The 24,879-nt window shown below is 35.3% G+C and overlaps 1 protein-coding gene across 4 annotated transcripts in view; it reads left to right on the top strand.

Moving 5' to 3' along the window:
* MGA (MAX dimerization protein MGA) overlaps positions 1–24,879 on the top strand; it is a 66,717-nt gene that overhangs the window by 930 nt on the left and 40,908 nt on the right. For 2 of the 4 annotated variants that reach the window (XM_087921784.1, XM_026709775.2), the window contains exons 2-10: positions 5,882–7,009; positions 9,941–10,880; positions 11,076–11,175; positions 11,659–11,751; positions 13,194–13,325; positions 14,030–14,128; positions 16,568–17,229; positions 18,315–18,651; positions 22,739–22,974. In XM_087921784.1, the coding sequence (XP_087777910.1) occupies positions 5,925–7,009; positions 9,941–10,880; positions 11,076–11,175; positions 11,659–11,751; positions 13,194–13,325; positions 14,030–14,128; positions 16,568–17,229; positions 18,315–18,651; positions 22,739–22,974 (3,684 nt within the window). In that variant the 5' untranslated portion in view covers positions 5,882–5,924. Of the gene's footprint in view, positions 1–4,848; positions 4,985–5,881; positions 7,010–7,955; positions 8,111–9,940; positions 10,881–11,075; positions 11,176–11,658; positions 11,752–13,193; positions 13,326–14,029; positions 14,129–16,567; positions 17,230–18,314; positions 18,652–22,738; positions 22,975–24,879 lie in introns of those variants that run through there. The other 2 variants (XM_026709766.2, XM_087921785.1) reach the window with 2 other exon arrangements.

Below are 24,879 nucleotides of genomic sequence, written 5' to 3'. Positions count from 1 at the left end.
GATCAAGTTATCCATAAGTAAACGTGTGCGAGGGTAACCATAAAGCGGGGAGGAAACAGTTCCTGGAGAGACAGGTGACTTTTCTAGGATGACTAGTTGAAAAACCCTGCAAACGTGAACCAAAAGTCTAATAAGGTGCTGAATCTGGACTGCAAAACTCCTGGATGGCTGCTAAACGTACTTAAGTGTGTAGAAAAAGTAAAATCTATATTTCAAACATTAAAAATATTTTATTGAGTCCTGTTACTACTACTATGATCTTGTAATATTAGTGGTTCCTATGAATGGTGTACGATAGAAATAATTAACACTATTGGCTCCTTGGTAGTTTTGATAAAATGTAACAACATTCCACAAACCATAAGGTTCACTGCCCAAAGTCAACCTTAATAGATGTGCTTTGAAGTGTTTATGTTCAAAGACTGAAGCAAAATAAGGCCTAAGTGACATGCAGAGATTCTGGTATATTTGTGGCAAATTAAATTATAAACATGATTCAGTGCAAATGGCAGATTCAATCAATGACTCAATTAGTGATACAAAGTCATTCAGTTTTGTGTCTGTAGATTTTAATGCATAATTTCCTGTTTTCCCTATTCAGTATATATATACAAATATTTTATGGAAAAATGATTTTATGAAGTGAGTGTCAGGCTTTGAGTTATCAATTTGGTATCTTCAAAGCTGTAATAGGGACAGTCATTTCTTTTTTCCAAAATTAAGGTATAAAATATTCTACATGGACTTCAAATTATGCTCATCAGTCCAAATGGCTTATTTTATATTTTAGTGGAGCAGCATTACGTTGAATTAGAACAGATGATATGTCACTTCGTTTTACTAGTGGAAAAGTCCAGTTTTGAATAGAATCCGATAGTGCTGTGTGGCATGTTCAGTTTTTTTTAAAATGAGCCCATCATAGTGTGTGTCCGTATCTGATTCTTCTTGTAATTTGGTTTATTTAACTTAGGTAATATAAAGTTACATAAATTATATTTTTGGAAAATATTGGCCTTTTTAAAAATGTAACATTTTAATATGGCTGGCGATTGCTGTATCTGCTTGCATATGTGCTATTTTGGTTTTGCATAAATATTTCAAATGTGCTTTTTCTTTAGAAGATGCAGTTCAAGAAATAAAATACATTGGGTTTTATCTGGTTTAGCAACTAAGAAAGGAACAGATGGAAGGTGATTGTTACCCCTTTTCTCTTCTAGTTCATTGCCAGTGTATTGGGGAAGCTGGCTGAATAGAATGAACTACTTTCAAAGTGCTTTCCTTTCCTGTATCCCATGCCTGGCACCATTCCATTTAATGTAGTCTTCTTTGGGGAGGTTACTTTCTATATAAATATTTATCTGGATTCAGCTTTATTTTCTTTACTTTTATCACAAAGTTCAGAAAATTTATTAAACCATAAATTGTGGTTTACAAACAATAGCTGGAGTCATATAACAAATTGTGGTATGGCTAGTTATTAAGATTTTTTTAAAATTATTTTTATGGATTCATTAACATCAAATTGAACTTCTGTAGTTTCATTGTACCATTTTGAAAGATGTAAAATGTAAACAATAACAACTGGAGGAGACCTTGAAGATCTTCTAATCTAATCTTCTGCTCAGGAAGGAGACTCTATACCATTCTGGACAAATGGCTGTCTAATATTTTATTTAAAACCTCCAGCGATAGAGAACCCACAGCTTCTGGAGGCAAGCCATACCACTGGTTAATTGTTTTCATAGCCAGGAAATGTTTCCTTAGTTTTAGATTGGATCACTCTTTGATAAATTTCCATCTGTTACTTCTTGTTCTGCCCTTAGGTGCTATGGTGAATACGTTGACTCCCTCCTCTCTGTGGAGCCCCTCATATTATTAGAAGACTGCTATCAAGTTACCCCTAGCCCTTCTCTTCATTAGACTAGAAATACCCAGTTCCTGCAAATGTTCATTGTATGTTTTAACCTCTAGTCCAATAGTTGCCAACCAGTGGGCCGGGACCACTGGTGGTCTGTGAGAAAATTTTGGTGGTCCGCAAAGAAATGTCACCCCCAAAGCAATTAATCCAGCAATTAATCTTGCGTCGCTTGTATTGCGAACAACACAAAGTAGTGAGGGGAGGGGGGAAAGGATCAAGGGGGGGAGCTTGCACCACACCACACGCCTGGCCTGGCCACTGGGCTGCTGCTTTCCACTTCTTTCTTCTGCTTTTGGCTGCATGCAAGGAAAGCAGTAAAAGTCTTTCTTTCTCTCCCCCAAACTCCGCCAGAAATGAGTCTTTGGGACCCTGCAAGGCATCCTGCTCCAAGAGGCTGCGCTGGTGTGACAAGTCTCACAAAGACTCATTTCTGGCGGAGTTTGGGGGAAAGAAAGAAAGACTTTTGCTGCTTTCCTTGCATGAAGCCAAAAGAGTCAGTCAGTCTCTCTCTCTCCCTCCCTCCCTCCCTGGAGATAGTATCTTGCGATCCCAAATAAAGAATGATCAATCAGTAGGAAAACGGGGTGGGGGATTTTCTTGCAGATAAAGTTCATATTAGTGGTCCGCGGGATTTAAAATTATTAGTTTGGTGGTTCTTGAGGTCCAAAAAGTTGGCAACCCCTGCTCTAGTCCTCTAATCATCTTTGTGGCTCTTTTTTCCACTCTTTCTAGAGTTTGTTGTTAAAAAATATTTTCCCTAAATTACTAGGTATACCACATTTGCTTTGTCTACAATTTTGCATTCATTCATAATATTAATAAGATACGGTTGTTTTGCTTTTCAGACTCTTAGTTTTTTCAGAGCTGATTACTGTGGCTTTGTCAACAAATTGATTTAAAAATGTGAATATCTTAAGGAGTTTTACCAGCAATTGTCTTTACAGGTCAGTTTACAACCACAATTGAGTCTAACATTTCTGTTGCTAAGCGAGATGTTTGTTAAGTGAATTTTACCCCATTTTATTACCTTTCTTGCCAGTTGCTAAATGAATCACTGCAACTGTTAGTAACATGGTTGTTAGGAGAATCTGGCTTTCCAGTTGACTTTGTTAGAAGTTTGCTGTGTGATCACATGGCCTCTGGACATTGCAACCATCATAAATATGCCAAAAAGTTGCCAAACTTCTAAATTGTGTTCATGTGAATGTGGGGAAGTTGCAACGGTTGTAAATGTGAAAAATGGTCATAAGTCACTTTTTTCAGTGTTGTAAATTAAACGGTCACTAAATGAGTCATTATAAGTAGAGGACTGCTAATTCTCCAGTCAGCTGGAGAATTTTGGGAGTTGAAGTCCACAAGTCTTAAAGTTGCCAAGTTTGGGGACCTCTGTTCTAAATGAACGTTTATGAAGCTGGCTAGTACACATAATTAATCTGTAGGATTGGAATTAACTTAATTTGTGGCTGTCCTAGAAGGGAAAAAAGGACTGCAAGAGGGTGAGAGCCCAGTAAGAGGCTGTGTTTTTTCTTGTAATGTTGAAGTACTGCTTAGTATTTGAATCAAAACATTGGAATGTGAAACATTTGAAAACAGCAATGTCCTGAAATTTGAGAGGACAGAAGGTGGTTTTATTTTGCAGACATACCGTAAACAAATAAATGTTAATAGGACCATGACATGGTCTCCTGTACTATTCCCCTTTTTACTTCCTGGTTTCTCTAAATCAGAAATTATAGCAAATTATAGCTGATGAATGAGGTGTAGAAGAACTTTTTTATCAGCTTAGTTAAGATCAGAATTTGATACTTAACTGTTAGGATGAATTGCATGCAGACATTGTCAAAACACACTAAAATATGATCTACTTCACTAAAATTTCCTCAACATTTACCGATTACAGATAGTCCTCAACTTACAACCACAACTGAGCACAACATCTCTGTTGTTAAGTGAAACATTTGTGAAGAGAGTTTTGCCCTATTTTACGACTTTTCTTGCCACAATTGTTAAATGAATCACTGAAATTTTTAAGTTAGTAACATGGTTATTATGTGAATCTGGCTTCCCCATTGACTGCTTGTCAGAAGATGGTCACACGACTCCAGGACACTGCAACCGTCAAAAACATGAACCAGTTGCCAAGCATCCACATTTTGATGACATGACCACAGGGATGCTGCAATGGTCATAACTATGAAAAATGGTCATAAGTCACTTTTTTCAATCCCACTGTAACTTCAAACAATCACTAAATGAACAGTTGTAAGTCGACGACTACCTGTACAGTATAGTCACCATTTAACTGAAAGTCCATGTAGATGAATCTATTGCAAAAGTTACATTTATTTTAATTATTCTTGGAATTCATATTTGGAAATAATTTTTCAAGATGTAGCACTGTAATGAAAATGCTTATTTGTAGTCGCAGAAAAGGGGATCAGGAAATGAAAGCAATTATAATAAAAGTACACTGTTAAATGTTTAACATGCTTGTCTATGCTGTTTACAACCTGAAATAAACATGCTTCCCTTTGTGTGCTTCCTTTCACCCAATTCTGTTCTGATGCATCCAGAGCAGATTTATTTATTTATTTACTCTTTTTTTAGTCCTGCTTTTCATTCAAATTATTTGATCGGAGAATCATTAAAGAAACTAAAAAAGATAAAAGACAAAATGTATATAATAAAAATACTAGAATTTTAAAACCTAGCTCAGAAAAATATCTTAATTTATGTTTTAAATTAGTTAAAGTACAAAGAAGAAGAATGTGCTAATTGGAATTGTCAGAACTTAATGCAAAACCAGGATATTTATTCATATTTTTTTAAAAATAAACCACAATGATTTAGTTTATAAAAATTAATTGATCTTGATTTCTTTCTATTAAAAAGATAATTAGATGTTGACGTACTTTTGTTTCTTTTGACAGCTACATAAATTGACTGATGTTCCCATGTACAATAGCTTCTGGGAAAACAAGATGACTGTAAAGCATGTTCATCAGTAGAAACGTCTAAACAATAGAAAATATAAAACTGGCTTAGCTTGCATTTGCAAAATTTCAGGTCAGTTATTGGGCATATATATATGTGGTACTACCTTTAAATTTAGACCTGTTGTATATAGGAAGTCTTATGTCTTTTCCAGTATTTTGGAATCCATGTATGAGATGAGAATCAATGCTAGGTGGTTCCAGTGGTTCTGTCTCACAGGTAGTTAATGCTTAATGACCATATTCAGCTACTATTCATAGTTACAGTCTGACCAATGGTACTTATGTCTGGTTCCCTAAGTTATAGAATTATATTGTCCCTGCTGTCATTAAAATTTGGGTGCTTGGGCATTTACAACTCAGTGCATTTCATTCCCCTCATTTCAACCTTGAGCTACAAATACTCTCTTGTATTGGTATTTTCAGGTTACAGTATCTGTAAGACTAATTGCACAGTTTTATTTACTGTGCTGACTTTTACTGCTCGTTCTATATAATCCCTTGAAGAGTACCTACTGTATATATTGCAATCAGTGAAAGATTTGACCTTGAACTACTAACTAGTGAATATTATCTTGCATTGTGTGCTGGTTTTCTGGTCTCTAATCAAAAGTGATGATCTTAATTTTGATGTTAAGCCATAACTATTGAAGGGACTTCATATTAAAGTATTTTGACTTACTAAGATTGGCAGGACAATCCTTTTAGAAACATTTGTTCACAAAAGTCAACATATGGATCGTTTGAGAAAATTATTTCCTTTGCAATTTAAGATGATCATGCTGCATTTTTGCAAAGATACAGTTTGGTTTATTAAAATTATTAGTGGGAGTTTATCTTCTTAATGTTTTCTTTATCTTTGTGGTTGCAGTTGGCATGCATTTGCAGTAGGGATGAACACACACATCCCACACACATACTTTAAACTATTTTGTATGAATGTTATTTCATTGATTTTTCTCCCCTGCAGATGATTAAAAATCGATGAAGTTAAATTGCCAAAATTGAGAAATATGGAAAATATTGGGGATATTTCAACTATTCCCATAATGGAGAAACAACCAGTTATATTAGGAAACCAAAATACTGGGACAATGTCAGGCACAACTCCTGCTCTTTATGTTCTTGTGAAGCAGAGCACTGGTAAACCTGATCAAGGAACCTTGCTTTCAAATCAAGATAACAGCAGTCTTCTCAGCAGTGCAGCAAAGCCAGTGAAACCTAAAGCAAAGACATACCTTCCAGCTGATTGTGCTTCAGGGAATATCACTGTTATGCTGGACAACAATAATATGTGGAATGAATTCTATCATCGCAGCACTGAAATGATTTTGACAAAACAAGGGAGACGAATGTTTCCATATTGTCGATACTGGATATCAGGCCTAGAATCCAACCTCAAGTACATCCTAGTCATGGATATTTCTCCTATTGACAACTTCCGGTATAAGTGGAATGGCCATAGTTGGGAACCCAGTGGAAAGGCAGAACCTCATGTGCTGGGAAGAGTGTTTATTCATCCTGAATCACCTTCTACTGGTCATTACTGGATGCATCAACCAGTATCTTTCTACAAATTGAAGCTTACTAATAATACATTGGACCAGGAAGGACATATCATTCTGCATTCTATGCATCGGTATTTACCTCGACTACACCTGGTGCCTGCTGAAAAAGCTACAGAGGTCATCCAGTTGAATGGTCCTGATGTCCGTACTTTCACTTTTCCACAGACAGAATTCTTTGCTGTGACTGCATATCAAAACATCCAAATTACACAACTAAAAATAGACTATAATCCATTTGCTAAAGGATTCAGAGAAGATGGCTTGAGTAGTAGACTTCAGCGTGACATGAAGCAAAATGGTAGCTCAGAGCACGAAGGTAATAGTGTTACAAGTTCTCCTACTAATCACAGGCATCCCCTTGAAGGGAATATTTTGGATCCATCACAGAAACTAGACCTACCACCTAGTGGGATATGTGACCCAGATTTGGAGAAAGAGTCCCTTAGTCCATATCATGAGTTCTTACATTTTGCGGAGTCAGATGTACATGCAGGCGATGATCAAGGATTAAAGGAAGAAGCATCAGAAAGGTAGGGTTGTGCTTTTTATATAAAAGATAATCAGCATTCGTATAAAAATACTTAAAACAACTTATATTGGTCTCCATTACACAGGAGTGACTCTAGACGATGAATAGGGGGTTAAAACAGCAATTGACACAATGTACAAAAGTAAATAGCCCAAAACAATAATAATATGCTTGGGATCTAAAAAACCATTCCACTCCTAAACAACAAGAGACAAGAATTAAACAGATCAATCAGCAGGGCTCATTTAATCTTCTCGCCCAATTGCCTGATGGTTCATCTAGATCAGGTATCAAACTCGTCGTCACGGCATCATCATGTGACATATTGGGACTTTTATCCCCTTGGCTAACCCAGGCATGGGTGTGGCCAGTGCGTAATGCATCCGGCCCACAGGCCAGGAGTTGACAGCCCTGATCTAGGTCTTCATTCCTTACAGAAGATCAGAGCCATCTGAATTTCTGGTCTTGTTGCAATAGGGTGGGTGTCCTTGATTCCACTCAATGACACTTCCTGTTAGGGGGAACTTGGGGCTTACCAGTCCCAGCGATATTGGTGAAATGAGCAGAGACAATGAAAGACAGGTGGTCTCTCAAATAACCTGGTTCTGTGCCATATAAAGCTCTTAGATAATAAACTAGCTCCTGGAAGTGCAGTAGAAGGCGGGAGTATAGATGTTACATCAGCGTCCCAAACTGGCCACATTACTGCATTCTGAATAAATAGAAGCTTCTGAATACTCTTCAAGGGCAGCTCCATGTAGAAAGCCTTATAGTAATCCAACTAGGAAGTGATCCAGGCATGAGTCACTGTGAGTAGAATTTCTTGATCCAGAAATAGGTACAACTGGCACACAAGATGAACCTGCAAGAGACTGTGAATCCAGGAGGACCCCAAATTGCCCACTAGCTCCGCTTGAGAAAATGCTGTATGTATCCTAATTTCCATAGTGTAGGCCTGTCAAGGTGGTGTCCTGTGGGCCAGATACATCATAGGCAGGCCATGCCCATCCCGGCTCTACAAAAGCAAAAAATATCACAAGACATCATGATCCGGCCCATGACGCGATAAAGTTTGACACCTGTGCCATAGTGTAAGAACAAGGTGAGTGGAGTGATATTAGTGAAAGTTAGTAAAATACAGAATGTATACATTTGTGAATTCTAACAATATGTGCAAAGGTTTTTTTAAAATAAATATTAAATAAATAATTTCAGCCAAATAGCTATATAAAACTTGCAATATTTTTATTTTGGGCAGTGTTGAAAGCTTTTATTTTATTACAGTTCTAGCTGTAATGGTATTCGGACTGGATCAGTGCTTGATATATTACTTTAAACTCTATTTACAAGTTCCAGAATGAAAAAAATGGTTCCAAATTATAGATTCATTAATATATATGGTTTTAGAGCTGTGGGGGCTTATCTGTTCATATATAGGGCCTACACAATATAATTTGATAGTATTATATTATTGATTATCTTAATATAGTGCTATTAATATGCTCCAATATAATTAAAATTGTTGTGTGGTACTTTTCATACCCTTTTTTTTTATACATTCTAAGAAAATGCAATTAAAAAAAACAATTTAAAAATTTAAAAATCCAATTAAAATAAAAAAGTATGTCAGAATTAATTTATTACAGTAGGCCAGAGCTAAATGAATTATATGCAGCTTTAGTCAGATTCATACATCAAGTTATATCTTTAACAAATATAAAAATTAGATTCAGAAATATGTAGCCATATGTTTTATTTCTACTGTTAATTGTGTTAATATAGAATACATTTAAAATTTATTTTAATTAAAATAAATGCACTTACATACGAAGGTGTAGGATCCTGCAGTACTAGTCTTTTTTTTCTGAAGCATTAATAGATTACCTATATACATGGGCAGACTAGCAAAGCTCGTCTGTATAAAAAAACAACACATTAAGGACTGTCAAAAAGAAATATGCAACAAAATGTAGGTGAATTATCTTTAGATTTCAAGATTAAGTCTTATGTTTAACTGGCTTTATGGGAATAACAATCCTTATTCATAATTCCAACAAATCGTTGGTTATGATTTGTTTTCCACTATCAGCTTTTTTCAGTATATTTTGAACCATGGTAGAGCAGTGGTTAAAGTGCAGTACTGCACGCTACTGCTGCTGACTGCCAGTTGCCTGCAATTTTGCAGTTCAAATCTCACCATGCGGCCAACATGACTAAACGCCGTAGGCGCATGGAATGCTGTTACCTTCCCACCAAAGTGGTCCCTATTTTTCTACTTGCATTTTTAAGTGCTTTCGAACTGCTAGGTTGGCGTTATAATAAGCTATCTGCTGTTGCTATTGTGATATAACATATTCCCAACAGGAAGTAGAAAATCACATTTTTCCCCCTCTCCAAATAATTATATTTACTGATAGAGAAGAGATTGTTGATTATAGTAGCATTGCTTCATTAAAAGATAGATGCACTTGAAAATTAGCTCTTGCCTGCTATTATTTGCTTACAGAACTTTAACCCTTTTGTAATGCATTAATCCTTTTTTTCTTTCCGGCTATCCCTTCCTTATCTCCATCCAACATTTTTCTCTTCCTCTGACTCCATATCCATCGTGAGGTTTTGCTGGAAGAAGGAAGAGGAATGAATAGTCTATTTATTCATTTGACTTAGTCTTCTTTTGGTGGAAAGTGTATTTTCTCTTCACTTTAGTTTTTTTAATTTTAACTTTACTCCAAACAGTGAATTTCCCATCCATAAAGTTGCTGTTGAGTTCACCTTAATGCTAATGACTTGTTGCAATGTGTTAATAAGAGGGTGATGCCTAAAGGGGTGACTGTTCGAATAAGCCAAGTGTACATTTCATGTCTGTCCGAAAAGAGAAGATGAGATTCTGCTTATTCTGCAATTGAGTATTTTCTTTGTTTTCTTATTTCAGTCCAATATCCAATCCTTGTCAAAAATTGTCACATGTGACATCCCAGCTTACTCAAGAGAGAGGAATCAACGTGTCTGTAAAAGAAGAACCATTAGATAACTATGAATATGAACCTCTAATTTGCATGGAAGGGGTAAATGTGAAGGAAGAAGAAACCAATAACATTGCAGAAGAATATTCCAAAAGTGACAGCTCCATATTGGAGCAGCAGCTGGAGAAATACAGTAAAATAGATAAAATGGATATTGAATTCCACAAGGAACAACAAATAAACCAGTTGGGTGTTGCCAAAGCAAAAATGCTAAAATTAGATAGTGGGAAGATGCCTGTAGTTTACCTAGAGTCCTGTACAATGACCAGGGATACAGTGAAAGTCTCTGCTCTTTCACAGGCATTAATGACAACTAAGAATGAAAAGTCTCCAAATTCATTAGATTCTTTCCCTGCTCATTTTGAAAATAGAAGTATCTCTAGCCCTCCTGAAGTTGAGGAAACTGAGAAGATTACAACTGATAAAATGGTATCTGAAAACATAACACCACATATACCTTCAGAAGAAGATGTACTAGGGATAAGTACTGAAACATACAGCAGCCTCAATACAACTGAAATAGAGTCCAGTCGTGATCTCAAGGCCCCTGCCACCAGCAGCCCATCTTTAGCTAAAGTTATCTTTGATGACCAAAACATAAATATGTTGAAGACTCATATTTCTGGCAAGAGTATTGTTGGCAGTCAAAATGTTGGGGTGTCAGGCCCAAAGAAGCGAGGAAGACCACGGAAATCAAAGTTATCTGAAGGTGGAAGATCATCTAAATGCATTGCAAAATCTGATACAACCAATAATGATGTCTCTTTGGGAAGTGGTAGTACCCATTTGGATGTTAACCCTGATCTTGAGGACGTGGATGGAATGCTTTTTGTATCCTTTGTATCCAAGGTAAATTTATATCCAAAATTTGTACTTCTTTGGGGTTCTGCATTATAATTCTTTCCATTTTCAGATATAGTAGTTTTAAATTGTATACCTACCAGTCATTTTAAATTAATTTCAAAGTGTAGCTTCCTGTAATTTTGTAATGCCTCCAGTATAAAACTTGCACAATTTGTCAAAGTATGTTTTTATTGCACATAGGAAGCACTTGATATCCACAGTTTTGATAGAGTTGAAGAAAAAGAACTGCAAAATACACTGAACAATTCACTGGCTACATGTAATCCGTGCACTGATTCAGGTAACAATAATAGTTAAACTTATTACCTAATATATATCAAGTTGCAAGTATTGTCAGTGATAGGTTATGATTATTAACAAAGGGAAGGATTAGTATCTTCATTAAGTGAGAGTTTGTTGTTCATAGTGTGGGGGGTTCCCCATTCAGCTCAATCTGGGAATGAATCTTCCGACAGTGGAGGATTTTCCTTAGCATTACAGTTGAAAGCCCTGAAATAAATAAATTATACCTCCTTATATCATTATCAGTTCTTCCATCTAATATAATTTGTAGTGTAGACATTTTATAACTTTGGTCCCAGGTGACATTGCAAGGATCTATGAATTCCTGCTAAACTTGCCAGGCTGAAAAGCACAATGTAATGGATAAATTAATATTATTTCACGGGGCCTTGATTGATAGGTTATTTTTTCCATACAATCTTCATTTTTGTAGCTAAAATAGTTTTGAGAATGTATAAACAAATAAATGTATGTTTCACAGATAGTCAAAGAATACAACAGATGGAAAAAGAATTGTTAGAAGATTTAAAATCTTTTAAGTACAAACAAGTAATACATCCAAGTCTTCAAGAAGGTAGGTATAGAAACTCTGAAATACTCCTAATTATTGTTATTGCTTTTATTGTATAAATTATGTATTTTATGTCATGTATTGGGTGTGACAACTAGATTGATGAAAATGCAGAGACGTATGTAGATTGTTATCATTGTTGTCAGAATAATGAATAATTTGTATCAGATGGAAATAATTTGGTTAGGTTTGAAATTGAATCTTCCTCTACAAAGCATATCAATTGAATGTGTGTTTAAAACCAGTTGACTTAATACAATAACATTCAGGAATTGTACACTATATTCCCACTATACACTTGTTTTACAGGTAGACCTTGAGTTACAAACATTTGAGCCATGGTGGTGCAGTGGTTAGAATGCAATATTCCAGACTAACTCTGCCCACTGCTAGGAGTTCGATCCTGACTGGCTCAAGGTTGACTCAGCCTTCCATCCTTCCAAGGTTGGTAAAATGAGGACCCAGATTGTTGGGGGCAACATGCTGACTCTGTAAACCACTTAGAGAGGGCTGTAAAGCACTGTGAAGTGGTATAGTGCTGTTGCTGTTGCTATTTTGTTCAGTGTGCATTCAAAGTTATGGCTCTGATAAATGAAGGGACTTATGACCAAGTTCCTGCCGCGCTGCCCCCAATTCACATGATGCTGGAAACTGCGTGCTCATTTATCATTTAATCACAAAAAGGAGGGAAATCTTGATATCTGAATAGGCAAATGAGAAGAAAGTTGGAAGCTGGAAAGTTTTCTATTGGATTCCCAAAACAGAAGAATCAAACTATGCATGTAGAATAAAACGCTCTTCTCTTTTCTTTTGGCAAAAAGAATCCTAAGAGTTGAAGAATAGGGATAGTATGACGGAGCAGCAGGGGCTGTAATCAGATTGGGAAATTGTGAGATTGTCTTGTGAAAATGGTTTTCTACTTCTGCAAAGTAACATTGGACCCAAGAAGTGCTGACATTGGGAAGGGGGAGGTAAAAAGACAAATAGAGATTGATGTTGTCTTAATGTAGATTGTGGCTTCAACTTTGGTCATGAGATCAGGTGTTTATAGAAGATTTCTTTTTTCTTTTCCCTTTTCAGTACCATACTTTTCTCATTAAATTGAACTCTGGTGATGAATTGTATCAACATTTAAATTTGGTTATTGATACTGTTTAATGAAGCTATACTTAATGCCATCTAGCTTTCTTCTTAAGTTATATCTGAAGGAATTTTGCAAATAGTTAAAAGAAAACTTTGTAACATCTAATTTGGTAATCTTTGTATCCATGTATAGTTTAATTAAGGTGGAATAATTTATATTGGAAAGAGAACCAATTGAAAAGTATTGTTTTCAGCTTTATATTTTGTAAAATAAAGTCCTGGCAAGAGAAAACATAACAGTGATCTTGATACACATACGAAATTGTTTTAATAATGGTATAAAAATTCCTTCATTCCTTCAGTGGGTTTAAAATTGAATTTTGTGGACCCAACAATGAGTATTGATCTGAAGTATTTGGGTGTGCAGTTGCCATTAAGTTATTCAGAGGAATATGCTTCATGGAAAAATGAAGGAACTGATTCCAATTCTGCTGGTAAGTCAGTGTCTTAATGCAGGATTGCTTAAAATGAGTTGTAAAGTATTTCTGTATCTTTGAAAGAGATTTGTAACAAAACACCATGTTTTGTTTTACTATCTATAAATATATTGTTCAGTAAGATGACTGCTTACACATTGTACAGTGCATGGTTTGTTTCAGCTGTAAATATTGGACAAATCACAGTAGCCAGGTTCCCCCTTATTAGGTCATAAATCGTGGCTTATTTTATTAGCTGGGTTCACATTTGTACTAAGCTCAAAACAATCTCCCCCCAAAATAAAAAATCCAGAGTATTTTTTTCAGAATTTACATATGTAACTGTCTTCATGTATCTATTTAACACTAAGTAAAAACAAGAAAACAAAAAAGATTGAAAAAAACTCAAGATAGTAGGAGAGTCCATCGTTGTATTACACAACCATCTTGCCAACTCATCATGGACAGTCATCCATTCTAGAGGCAACTACGGCAAGAATAACTGAATAAAGCCTTCTGGTCCAGGAAAGGGTACAATTGGTACAAAACTTGAAATTGCACAAAGGAGTTGCAAGTCTAGAAGGACCACACATGCTAAGTACATGATAGCAGCTATGTATTGTATTTGTGTGTATTGTACCAAGTTTTTTAACTTGTTTGTCAAGCAAAATGATCTCACAGTTCTTTTGTTCCCATTTTTCTCAACTCGTTTATACTGCCAGATACTGGACTTCATTTTATTTCAAGGACTGGAAAGACAAATGATATCACAAAAATAAAGGGTTGGCGAGGAAAATTTCACAACACTTCAAAAAATGAAGGTAAAAGGAAAAATTTTGATGCAGAATTTTACTATAAGAAAATGAAATGAGAAAATGAGAGAAAGAATGCATAGAATTTATAGTTTCAAAATGTCTTGTGGCTGTAGTCACAGAGGACAGATAATAAAGTATGCACATATATTTTATATTTTTGAAAAAGTTTATTTTTAGAATTTTGTTAGATAAAAAATATTCAAGATTTTTTTCCACAATTTAACTAAAATTACAGACTAAAAATGCATTGCATTACTAATATCTGGCTCCCATTTTTAGCTGGCTTACTGTTGTTTGAAGCTTCCCAGATACATCACGGGGCAAAGGTAGAAAGGAAAGCTAATGTATTATAGATCATATAAAAGCTTCTTTGCCCATCAACAGATATTTTAGCTGAAGATTCAAACTAAATTCAGTATTAGAAATTGAATGATTAAACAGCAACTCTAATTAAGTTTAATAACATTGTACATTTTAAATCTCAGTTAACAGAATGTACTTTGCTCAAATAATTGTGTCATAATGTGATGATTCACTCTGCTAAGATAATGTTTGTGCTGCAGCTTGTTGCTAGTGATTTGGAAACTGCATAGTAACTTTTGAAGACAATTGATAGCCCAGTATTCCATGTATTTCTCTGCTTTTTAAAACCCCAATTGATTAATATATTATTGAAAGGCAAGAAAAATGGAATGAGTCTTTTCCACTGCCTATGCTTAAATTGAGAAGAATTTCAGAAGTTCTTTTTTTAAAAAATTGGTGACTCAGGATTGCTTTGATGGAAAAATCTTAAATGCTACACAATCTTAACATAAATTATTACTATTATTTATAAAATATGTTTGTTCCAACTGAATACTATTGAATAACAAATAAAACCCACAAAGCAAAAGTCAATCTAAGTTATTAAACTTGCTCAAGTAAAGTTTACATTGCCTGTTAAAGCATATCTGACACTTGCAAGAAGTGACTGCCATATTGCTGGGAAACAATAAATGAACCTAGCTTCCTTTATTAAATTTATATGCCACCCACTTCACTGACCAAATGATTCTGGGCATTTGGTGGTGGCCCTTAGAAAAGAATCTTAGGTGAAATATACAGAGTGTTATAAATGTTATTTATAGGTTTGTTCTTTGTCGAAAGAATGAAGCACTAAATCATAATTAAAACATCATCATTAGAAAACTAAACTTCCAAGCATTTCTAATAATGGTTGTCAAACTATGTAAATCTATACTAGTCTTATCCAATATGTGTGAATTTTCATCAGGTATTTCATCAAAAAATTACATGAATTTTTTAAATATATCAGATTTTTTTTCTACTTGAAGAAACAGATTGATTGTCATATTTTAAACTTAAATCTCTATGTATACATTAGCTACTACATCGTATCTGTAAATAGCAGAATAGGGAACAAAGATAATTCTTTGCTATGGGACATTTGAGTAGATTACATTCAGGCCTGGAATAGGTAGTTGATATTTATATATTGATACTGTGTGGAATAGCTAGGTATACATTAATCTGTCAGAAAAGGAAAAGAGTCAGTTTTAACTAATACAAAGATCTTTTAGATTTTTATCCAGTAATTAGAAGAAAATCTAAGCCCCAAAGTAGTATAGTTGCAATTCTAATTTGATGCATTTTCCAGCAAAAGACTTTGGTGCTCAACACTGATATTGAAATTGCAATATATTCCCACAAATTAACTCTCACATAAGATGTGTGGCAGAACAGATTACTGTGTTATTGAGTAGTAATCAAACAAAAAAGCAGTTTTGAACAACATTGAGAAATATTTTGGCCATTATCAAAAGTTCTCAGTACTGTATTAGGATAATAGAACTTTGACATCCTTGAGCTTAATATTTCTGAATAAAAAAAACATTTCTGTAGGCTCTGTGCCTTTGTATGTAATGGATAGGTTAATCTGGAATATTAAATAAGAATGTATTCCCTTAACAGTGCAACTAGTGATTTAAAAAGTTAAAATTTAATTTGACCAAGGAATGATTTAAATAGTGATTTAGAAATCAATATAATTTACATTGAATACCCTCTGGCGTCTTCTCCCTAGTTTATTGGGAAGCAGCAAGTTGCTAAAACTGCAATTATCAGACATTGATAGCCTTTTATCATTACCTCCTTTCAATCTTTGAGAGTATTTACGGTTTCCAAATTGAATTTATATGAAAAAGAAAGAAGAATGTATTTTGAAAAGAATGTGAATGTATTTTGGAAGGCTTCATAACTGCAATCATAATTGAAATCTTTTCCAATATTTATTTCTCTTTACATTTATAGCAAAACACCTGTAGTTTTTAACATTTCTAAGCTTAGCTAAGTATTCTGAAATACAGTTAATGGAATTTGTACAAGATGTTGCAACTTGAGATTTGAAATACTCTTAATCTAAAAAGTATTTTTATTATTATTCAGGCATCATTTTAGAAGGCTTGTTGAAGAATCGATCTGCCTTCTGCAGTGACAAACTTGATGAGTACCTAGAAAATGAAGGAAAGTTGATGGAAACAAGCATTGGATTTTCTCCTAGCACATCTAGTTCTCCTGTAGTTTATCAGCTTCCAACTAAAAGCACCAGCTATGTGCGAACATTAGATAGTGTTCTAAAAAAACAATCCACTGCTTCTAATTTAAGTTCTTATACTTCCAAACCTCTGGACTTACCTTCTATTTCTAAAAAGATAAAAGAGAAAATGAAGAATAAAAAACAAGCAATCTCAAAAGGCAAAGAAAAATCTCCCCCCAAAGGCACAATAGGTTTATCTGTTGCAAAAAAACACAAACATAAACTAATCTCAGAAGAGAAAGTTTCTAAATCTCAGGCAATTGACTGCCTTTCTCAGACAGTTACTGAGAAAGATGCTTCGATGGTGTCGGGCACAGAGGGAAATTTGCAGAGCAAACAAATTACTATGCGTCAGGTGCAGCAGCAACAGGGCAGTCGCTTGTCAACTTTATCCAAGACTCAGTTGAAACTGCTGGATCTCGAAGATTGCGCATTGTGGGATGGCAAACCACGGACATATATTACAGAGGAACGAGCTGAACTATCTTTGACAATTTTGCTGACTGCTCAGGTAAATTTAAAGGATGAAAATATAAATTTTGCCTAATCTGAACAATTTTGTAAGTGATTTCTACAATAATTACCTTTCACTAGAAAACAGAACATGATTCGGTGTCCTTTTAAGAAACAGAAAACATGTCAATTTTCATCATTCAGCTTTCTGAGTAGAAGATTTTACATTTAGCATTAAAGAAAATATTCCTACTGAGATTTCCCCTCTCCCTAGAACAGGACAAATAGCTTCATAGAAAAAGAGTTCGCAGAAAGCTGACAGGTATCTAAATCCATTAGATAAAGGCCATCATATTTCAGTTATTAAAATCTACAATTGTTTAATTACCTTGATTTTCTGTTCCATTTGTCTTGTTAGAGTCTAGTCTTGCATTGTGTTGGTAATTATTGAAGGTTAACATAGTGAGCAGCTCTGGGGTTATTTAGATTTTATTAAAATGTACAGATAGTCCTCGGTTTACGATTACATTTGAGAACTTCCATCGCTAAGCAAGGCAATTGTTAAGTAAATCATGTCATTAAGCACATCCGGCTTCATCAGTTGACTTCACTTGTGAGAAGCCAGATGGAAAGATTGCAAATGGCGATCATGTAACTCCAGGATGCTGCAATCATCAAAAATGCATGCCAGTTGCCAAGCATCCCAAATTTGATCATGTGACCGTGGGGATGCTGTGTCAGTTATAAATATGAGGACCGGTTGTAAGTCAGTTTTTTCAGTGCCGTAAACTTGAAAATTGTTAAATGAACGTTTGTAAGTCGTGGACTACCTGTATAGGTTGTTTTTTTTATCTAGAAAAAAATCAAGGAAAATGTGCAGCTTTTGAGGTAGCATACACATTCACTTTGGTTATATTATTCCTATAATTTTGTAATGTAAATAAGCTGATTTTAATATAGTAGTAGTTATTTAGTGTATTATATTACTATTTTTCTGCAATAGATTAAACATCACTGCTAGCCCGCTATATAGAATTATTTGACAGTAATTCTGTAAGCTATACTATGACATTTACTTTTCATTTGTGGCTTTGCAAATATTTATCTGAATATTTAACAAAGGTATATATTAACACTTTTCAGGCTTCACTCAAAAACAAACCTATTCACAAAATAATTAAAAAGAAAGCACCACCATGCAACAATGATTTTTGTCGGCTTGGGTGTATCTGTTCTAGTTTGGCTGTTGAAAAACGTCAGCCAACACACTGTCGCAAACCAGATTGCATGTTTGGATGTACTTGCCTAAAAAGAAAAGTTGTCTTGGTTAAGCACAAAAAGATCCAGGAGAAGCCTCTGCATGGGAAGCATAAATTATATTGTGAAGGAAATCAGGAACAACAAACAAACATAATAGCAAAAGATGATCAAGAAAAAATGAAACTAAAAGATAAGAAGAAGAAAAAGAAGATTGAATATAGTAAGTATTGACAAGCTCTTTAGCTTGCTAAGCTGTTCAGTAGCTACATGCTTTATTTTTTTTAAAAAAAGATCATATTTCAGCACGCATACATATTTGCAATTGACGTAGAGCATAATTTTTAAATACAAAAGCTTTTCAGTTATAACCATGTTTATAAGTCCCTTTTGTAGTTCTGGAATTTCAGTTCAGGAGATGATTTGGCAGTAAGTGTAGTGGAAAAGTTACATGTGATTGGTTTTTTTTTCATAGTAGCTGCATTGAAAACTTGACAGGTTTCCAAGAAGAAAGTATAATCAAAGTAGAAACAACAATGTGGAGCAACATTGGGTTAAATTATCCTTTATCCTTACATGTTTTGTTTTCATAGTTTTTAATAGACAATATTATTTCTAGATGAAAAAAAATTACATTCTGCAGAAGTTGAATGATTATGGATACTTACAAAAAGCTCAGTGAATGCTGGGTTAGGACTAGGCCAATTCAAAGCTATTTTTTTATTTGTTGTTTTGCTTGTTACTGTTTGCTATAAAACAGTAATTCTTAATATATATTAACCCTACAAGTGCTGAACAGTTTAGTCAATCTGACAGAAGTCTTTCACATCACAGATAGGTGTTGGCACAAGATAGAAATGTCACTGGATGTGCATTTAAAATAGAGGAGCCTTAAATCATAACTACTCAAAGGAGCCTTAAGTCATAATTTCTTACAAGATTGTCACGGTGATATCTATTTGCATTTTAGGAGCAGATTGCTAAATGCAGATACTTTAGTTTTGAAAGTCCCAATGTAGTGATGATCTTCCACAATGGTGGTTTTGAGTTAATCATCCTTTCCAGGAAGGTCATCTTCAGAGAATCCTGCAAGACCTAACCAACAGGAATGCCAGCCTGTCAGCTGGAATCCAAATCAACCATTTGTCTCAGAGCACCCGATCTAGCAGAAGTCAACTTGGAAATTAGGGCAGTGTGACAAGGTGTTAGAATCTACCATGGCACTGATAGAAAGGGATCACATTCTGATTTTGGAGTGACAATGTCTTCATAAAAATGTATCTGAAGAATCATAGAGAGGGGAAAGAGATGAAAGTGAATGAAGATATAATATCTCCTGTCTTTCTGGGCAGAAAGACATCTTCTCTCCTAAGTGCTGTTTAGAAGACATTTCTGCCCCAGCAGAGTAGACATTGCACTTAGAAGTCTTGTAGGTAATTAAAGATTTGTGAACAACCCTTTTGGTTTACCTCTGCCACAAGGGATAACAGAACAGGGATATGACCAGATTCTTTCATTTTCATGATGTTAAGGAAGTAGGGACTGATACTTTGTGGCTCCTTGGCTGCATAAGCTACTGTAGGCATTCCCTCTATTCTCAATTTTATCAAGAATGATGCAAGGTAGCAAAGAAAGCACAAATAATTGTTGCTTGCTTTTGAGTCGGGAAATGTTGGTTCTGAACTCTGTTGGAGATGAGCATTGAGTATCTAGCATCTTCTAGAGTGACCAAACTCTTTTCCTCATTGAGACCCAGGCCAGAATGGCTTCATATTAGCACCTGGAATTCATGAAAGCAGCAGTCTCCAAGGTGTTAATAGAGACCATCCTGATGGCTAAGTGACCAAGCTTGATTCACATTTATAAGTTGACCCAGAGGGCTTTTCTTTGTTGATGCAGTGGAAAGTTGTCTCCAGTAGAAGCAGGACTTGCCCAACTCTTAGCTTTCCTTCAGGTGGATCTGAACAGCAGAATGAGTGGCAACTTATTGTGGAGGCAGGGGATTTCTCTTAGATCTGTATTTTGCTATGAGCACCTATTTCTTGTAAATCCTTACACTAAATGGATTCTTAAAAGGGACAAATTAATATTTATTCCTGTTATCAAGTGCTTCATTTATTTATTATTGAATTTATATTGCCACCTATTGGCCCATGGCGACTCAAGGGGGCTTACAGAATGTAAAACCATATTAAAATAAAAAACAATAAAAACTAACAAAAAGAATCAAATAAATTAATAAAGTACAATAGAACAAAATCTGGAATAAATGAGTGAACGAATTAATAAATAAATAAATCACCCCCTCCCCAACTCCCACCCACCCCTGTCCTGACGACATCAGATGACATGAGCCATTTTGATGGGCTCCATCTCACTCTGGGTTCCCCAGGCCTGTTGACAGAACCAGGTCTTCAGTGCCTTCCGGAAGAATATTAAGAGAGGGGGCAATTCTAATCTCTCTTATTTGCTGAGATTTACCTTTTGTCTTGTGAGTCCCAACATTAGCTTCCTTCAGATTCAGTAAGAAGATTCTTATTAAAGATTTAAGTATAAAAACTTTATTGTGGCAATTACATGATACTTTGCATGCTACTATGAGAACTACATAATTGAACAAAAATATGGTAGGATAGAAAGTTTGTCTCTTTTTCTGTCAGTTCTTCTGACTTTGCTGCTATTTTAGAGTGCAGCTCCTAGCATGCCATTCAAAGGCCAAATATGATACTAAACTAAATCTGAAGAAACATGTGCATCTGTTTTTTCTCATTTTATCCTTCTTTTTCACCCAAATACAAATTGCTTGGGCAATTTCTCTGTAGCATATGGTGCTTGGAATCAACTAGTCCTCTATACCAAGTTTTCCTTATGTTTACTGTGAAAGAAGATAGTTACTCTATATATGTACTTTAGTACAGCAATACCTTCTGAAGCTGAAGAATAAGTATATTGCTATGTTTCTTAAAGTGTGGTCCAAGGACTTCTCAGAGTCCTCCAAGATTCCATTGGAGGTCCAGAAATCTATATTGAATACTATCAAAATACAATATTAAAGTACTGTCACCGAGTTGTGAGAAATGGTAGCTGCAGTAAAAATGTCAACTTTAACTTTTAATATGGTAAATATCACTAAATAAAACCCATATAAACAAAAGTTGTTTTGAGATCATAAATTTGTAAAAGTGGGAAGGAGCTCTGAGAAAAAAAAGTTTTACAAACACTGGTATATTTTAATGCTTCTACTCACGCAAGATTTATAAAAGGGTTGAATGAAAAGCAATGCCTTCAGTGTGCTGAATTGCCAACAGAATAAAGGAGTTGGAAGGGACCTTGGAGATCTTCTAGTCCAACTCCCTGCTCAGACAGGAAATCCTATATCATTTCAGACAAATGGGTGTCCAACCGCTTCTTAAAAACCTCCAGTGTTGGAGCACCCACAATTTCTGGAAGCAGGTCGTTCCACTAATTGTTCTGTCGGGAAATTTCTCCCTAGTTCTGGGTTGGATCTCTCCTTGATTAGTTTCCATCTATTGCTTCTTGTCCTGCCTTCAGGTGCATTGGAGGGGTCTAGGACAATTCAGCACAGCCAATTCGCCATGGTCAACTTGCAGAAGAACAAGAATTACACTAATATTGAAGAAATGCTAGAACAGAATCATTAGAAAAAAGATGCAAAAGGAGGGACAAAATGAAATTAAATGACCAAAATTAAAATATTTTTTAATTAATTCAACTTCTTAAATTGAACTGTTGAATTGTCCCACAGCGAGTTGTCCTGCAATGAGTTAACCATGATGAGTTGGCCGTGGCAAGTTGGCTGCACCAAGTTGTCCCATTTCAGCTTTGGAGAAAAGCCGTTCAGAATTGTTGCCATGCAACTTATACTTTTTATCAAAATTGGAAAAAAAAATACTTTTGTATGTATCTGATTCAAATGAGATGGAAAAGACTGAGGATTTGGCTGAAAAGGCAAAGCATGAAGCTTTCTCAGGATGGGTTTAGATGGCAGAATTATGTGGTGAATTGATTATGTGGAGGAATAAATTCAGGTAACAAAATAGCTAATTTCAAGGATTATTTCCCTGTTTCCTTTATTAAATTTTCCCTGCTTATAGTTGTGGAGGTGGGCATTACTTTTCATTCAGTCCTTGTACTTATTCATTCAGCCTGTTCACTTGTTGATTGCTTAAGTAAAACAGACTACCACCATAAATAAGTAATTATTTTGTTGAGAGAAAAGTCTTACATCTAGGCAGTACTTTGTGGTTATAGAGATTTTTCTTTGAAAAATAACTTCCTTTTTTTCTTAGCTATTTGTGATACAGAACCAGAAAAACCTGTTAAAAATTTTCCATTGTGGGTAAAAAAAGATGGAGAGATGGATCCAGAACCAATTTATATCCCAACTCCATCAGATGTTGAGGCAACAATGTCGCCTGTTCCAGACATCATACCAACTGATGATAAACCTACAGCAATTGAAGTTAATTCAATGGGCAATGGAGTTAAGCCATTACGAGTATATACACCTAGACCCAATCCAGTGGTAAGTAAAACAAGTAAGGTTTAAGACTAACTTAGAAATTATCTCATTGTGCCTATAAGGCAGAATACTGTTCTCTTTTATGAATATATTGGCAGTTTATATAACTGATTTCAGATCTTTATGAAGACTCATTAAATTTCTGACTGCTCCAATAATAATCTATCTAGTTTTTGTTGGGTAATTTCTGATCATATAACACTGCTATGTTGCTACATGGTTTCCATCCACTGTTTTTGTTAAACATTATTAGTTGGATATCTTGGAAGTACAGTATTTAATTATTTTTATATTATTAGTTCACCTCTCTATTTCTTAATAATTGCTCCGTATCCTAACAGTTACTTTGATATTCTTTTGTGTGGTACTGAGAGAGATCATGAAGAATATAGGTTACTTTAATTTTTTGCTCAGTCATCTGCAAAGTTACATAGATTACCTTTTTTCCTATTGTAAGTGCTGTTGTTTTGTTTTAAGTCTCTCTTGGTTTAAAATGTAAACACAGGAAAGAGTGAGATACATGGTTTCAAGCATGAAATGTTAAGATGGATGGCAGGATACCCATTAAAACATTGGTTATAAAAGTTTTCAAAAATTGTTCTATATTAATACAGAATCCATAAGTGACTACATATATTACCAGATGAACAAGTCACAGATAAGAAATCCTTTTCTCATAAAAATGATGTTTCATATGTGACAAATGTGTTCAGATCACTTTAATTTTCTAAAATGTATCCACTTACATTTATAGATCTATCATACCCAGTCAAGTTTCCCAAATGCATACACTCAAATGGATTTAAAAAAAAATGATGCTTAGTCCACTCATTGTCAGACCTCATCCAGCTAAGTCTGTTGGTTTAGAATATTTATATGATCATCCAGCTCAAACAGTCTTGAGTATTGGCACAGTACCAATTCATTAAACCAAAGTACAAAGGAGAAATGGCACATACCAATAAAGCAAAGTAAAACAATTAAAAGACGATCAGGACTAAAATATTTTATATCTCATATAATCATCTTGACCCAAGTGCCCAGGGAAAGAACCAGATCTTTACTGCCTTTATGAAGGCCCTTGGAATGAAAGCCGACTAGGTATCAGTGATCAGTGAAGAACATACCAAGGGGGAGGGTGCAATCTTCCTGTATCATACAAAGTGACACTTTCCAGGAAAGGACCTGAAGTGTGCCATGTCTATTGAAGTATGTGGGATGTGCAGGTATCTTTGGGAGAAGACGATCCCTCACGTCACCTAGTTTGTTTGGGTTTTTTTTGCCACACATAACTTTATAAATGAATTGCATCTGAAACGTATAGGAGCCGGTGCAGTTCATAGAAATGTTACATGGGTGTAATGAGGTATAACTACATGTGCTACTACATTCTATGCCAGCTGATTACCCAACTGAAATCATTCTAGACATCTTTCTTGCTAGGTGTACTCTCACATATAATAACATGTTCTGTCTCACCTGTGGCCACGAGGTGAGAGTCCAAATTTCCAAAGGAAAATACACAAACAGACAGGACCAGGAACAACAGAGTTAACTTCCTTTGGCTGAAGCCGTCCTTGGCAGTCTTCCAGAAGCTGCCTGCCAAGTCTGATAACTAGCAGAACCATAAATCAGAGGTGAATGCCGCACAAATAATTTGTCCAAACTGCTAACTCAAATAAACAAGTTGACCCGAACGGGGATTCAGAGCTAACACGCCCCCTTATATTCCCTGAGGGGCGTGTCAGTCTCTTTTCTCAGTTCCTGATTTGACATTTCCTTTTACGTTGTATTTCACGTTTCTGCCTGCGTCTTTGCCTTGCATCAGACCAGCATTTCTCGGCTTGATCCTCAGCCAAGGACTCCGGCACGCTCTCCTGATTATCTGCCGACACCTGAGGCACAACC

This window comes from Pseudonaja textilis, chromosome 1, assembly GCF_049901715.1.
Source record: "Pseudonaja textilis isolate UNSWEBS1 chromosome 1, rPseTex1.2, whole genome shotgun sequence".
Classification (NCBI taxonomy): domain Eukaryota; kingdom Metazoa; phylum Chordata; class Lepidosauria; order Squamata; family Elapidae; genus Pseudonaja; species Pseudonaja textilis.
Note: the sequence above shows the minus strand (reverse complement) of the source record. Positions and strands in the feature narration are given on the sequence as shown.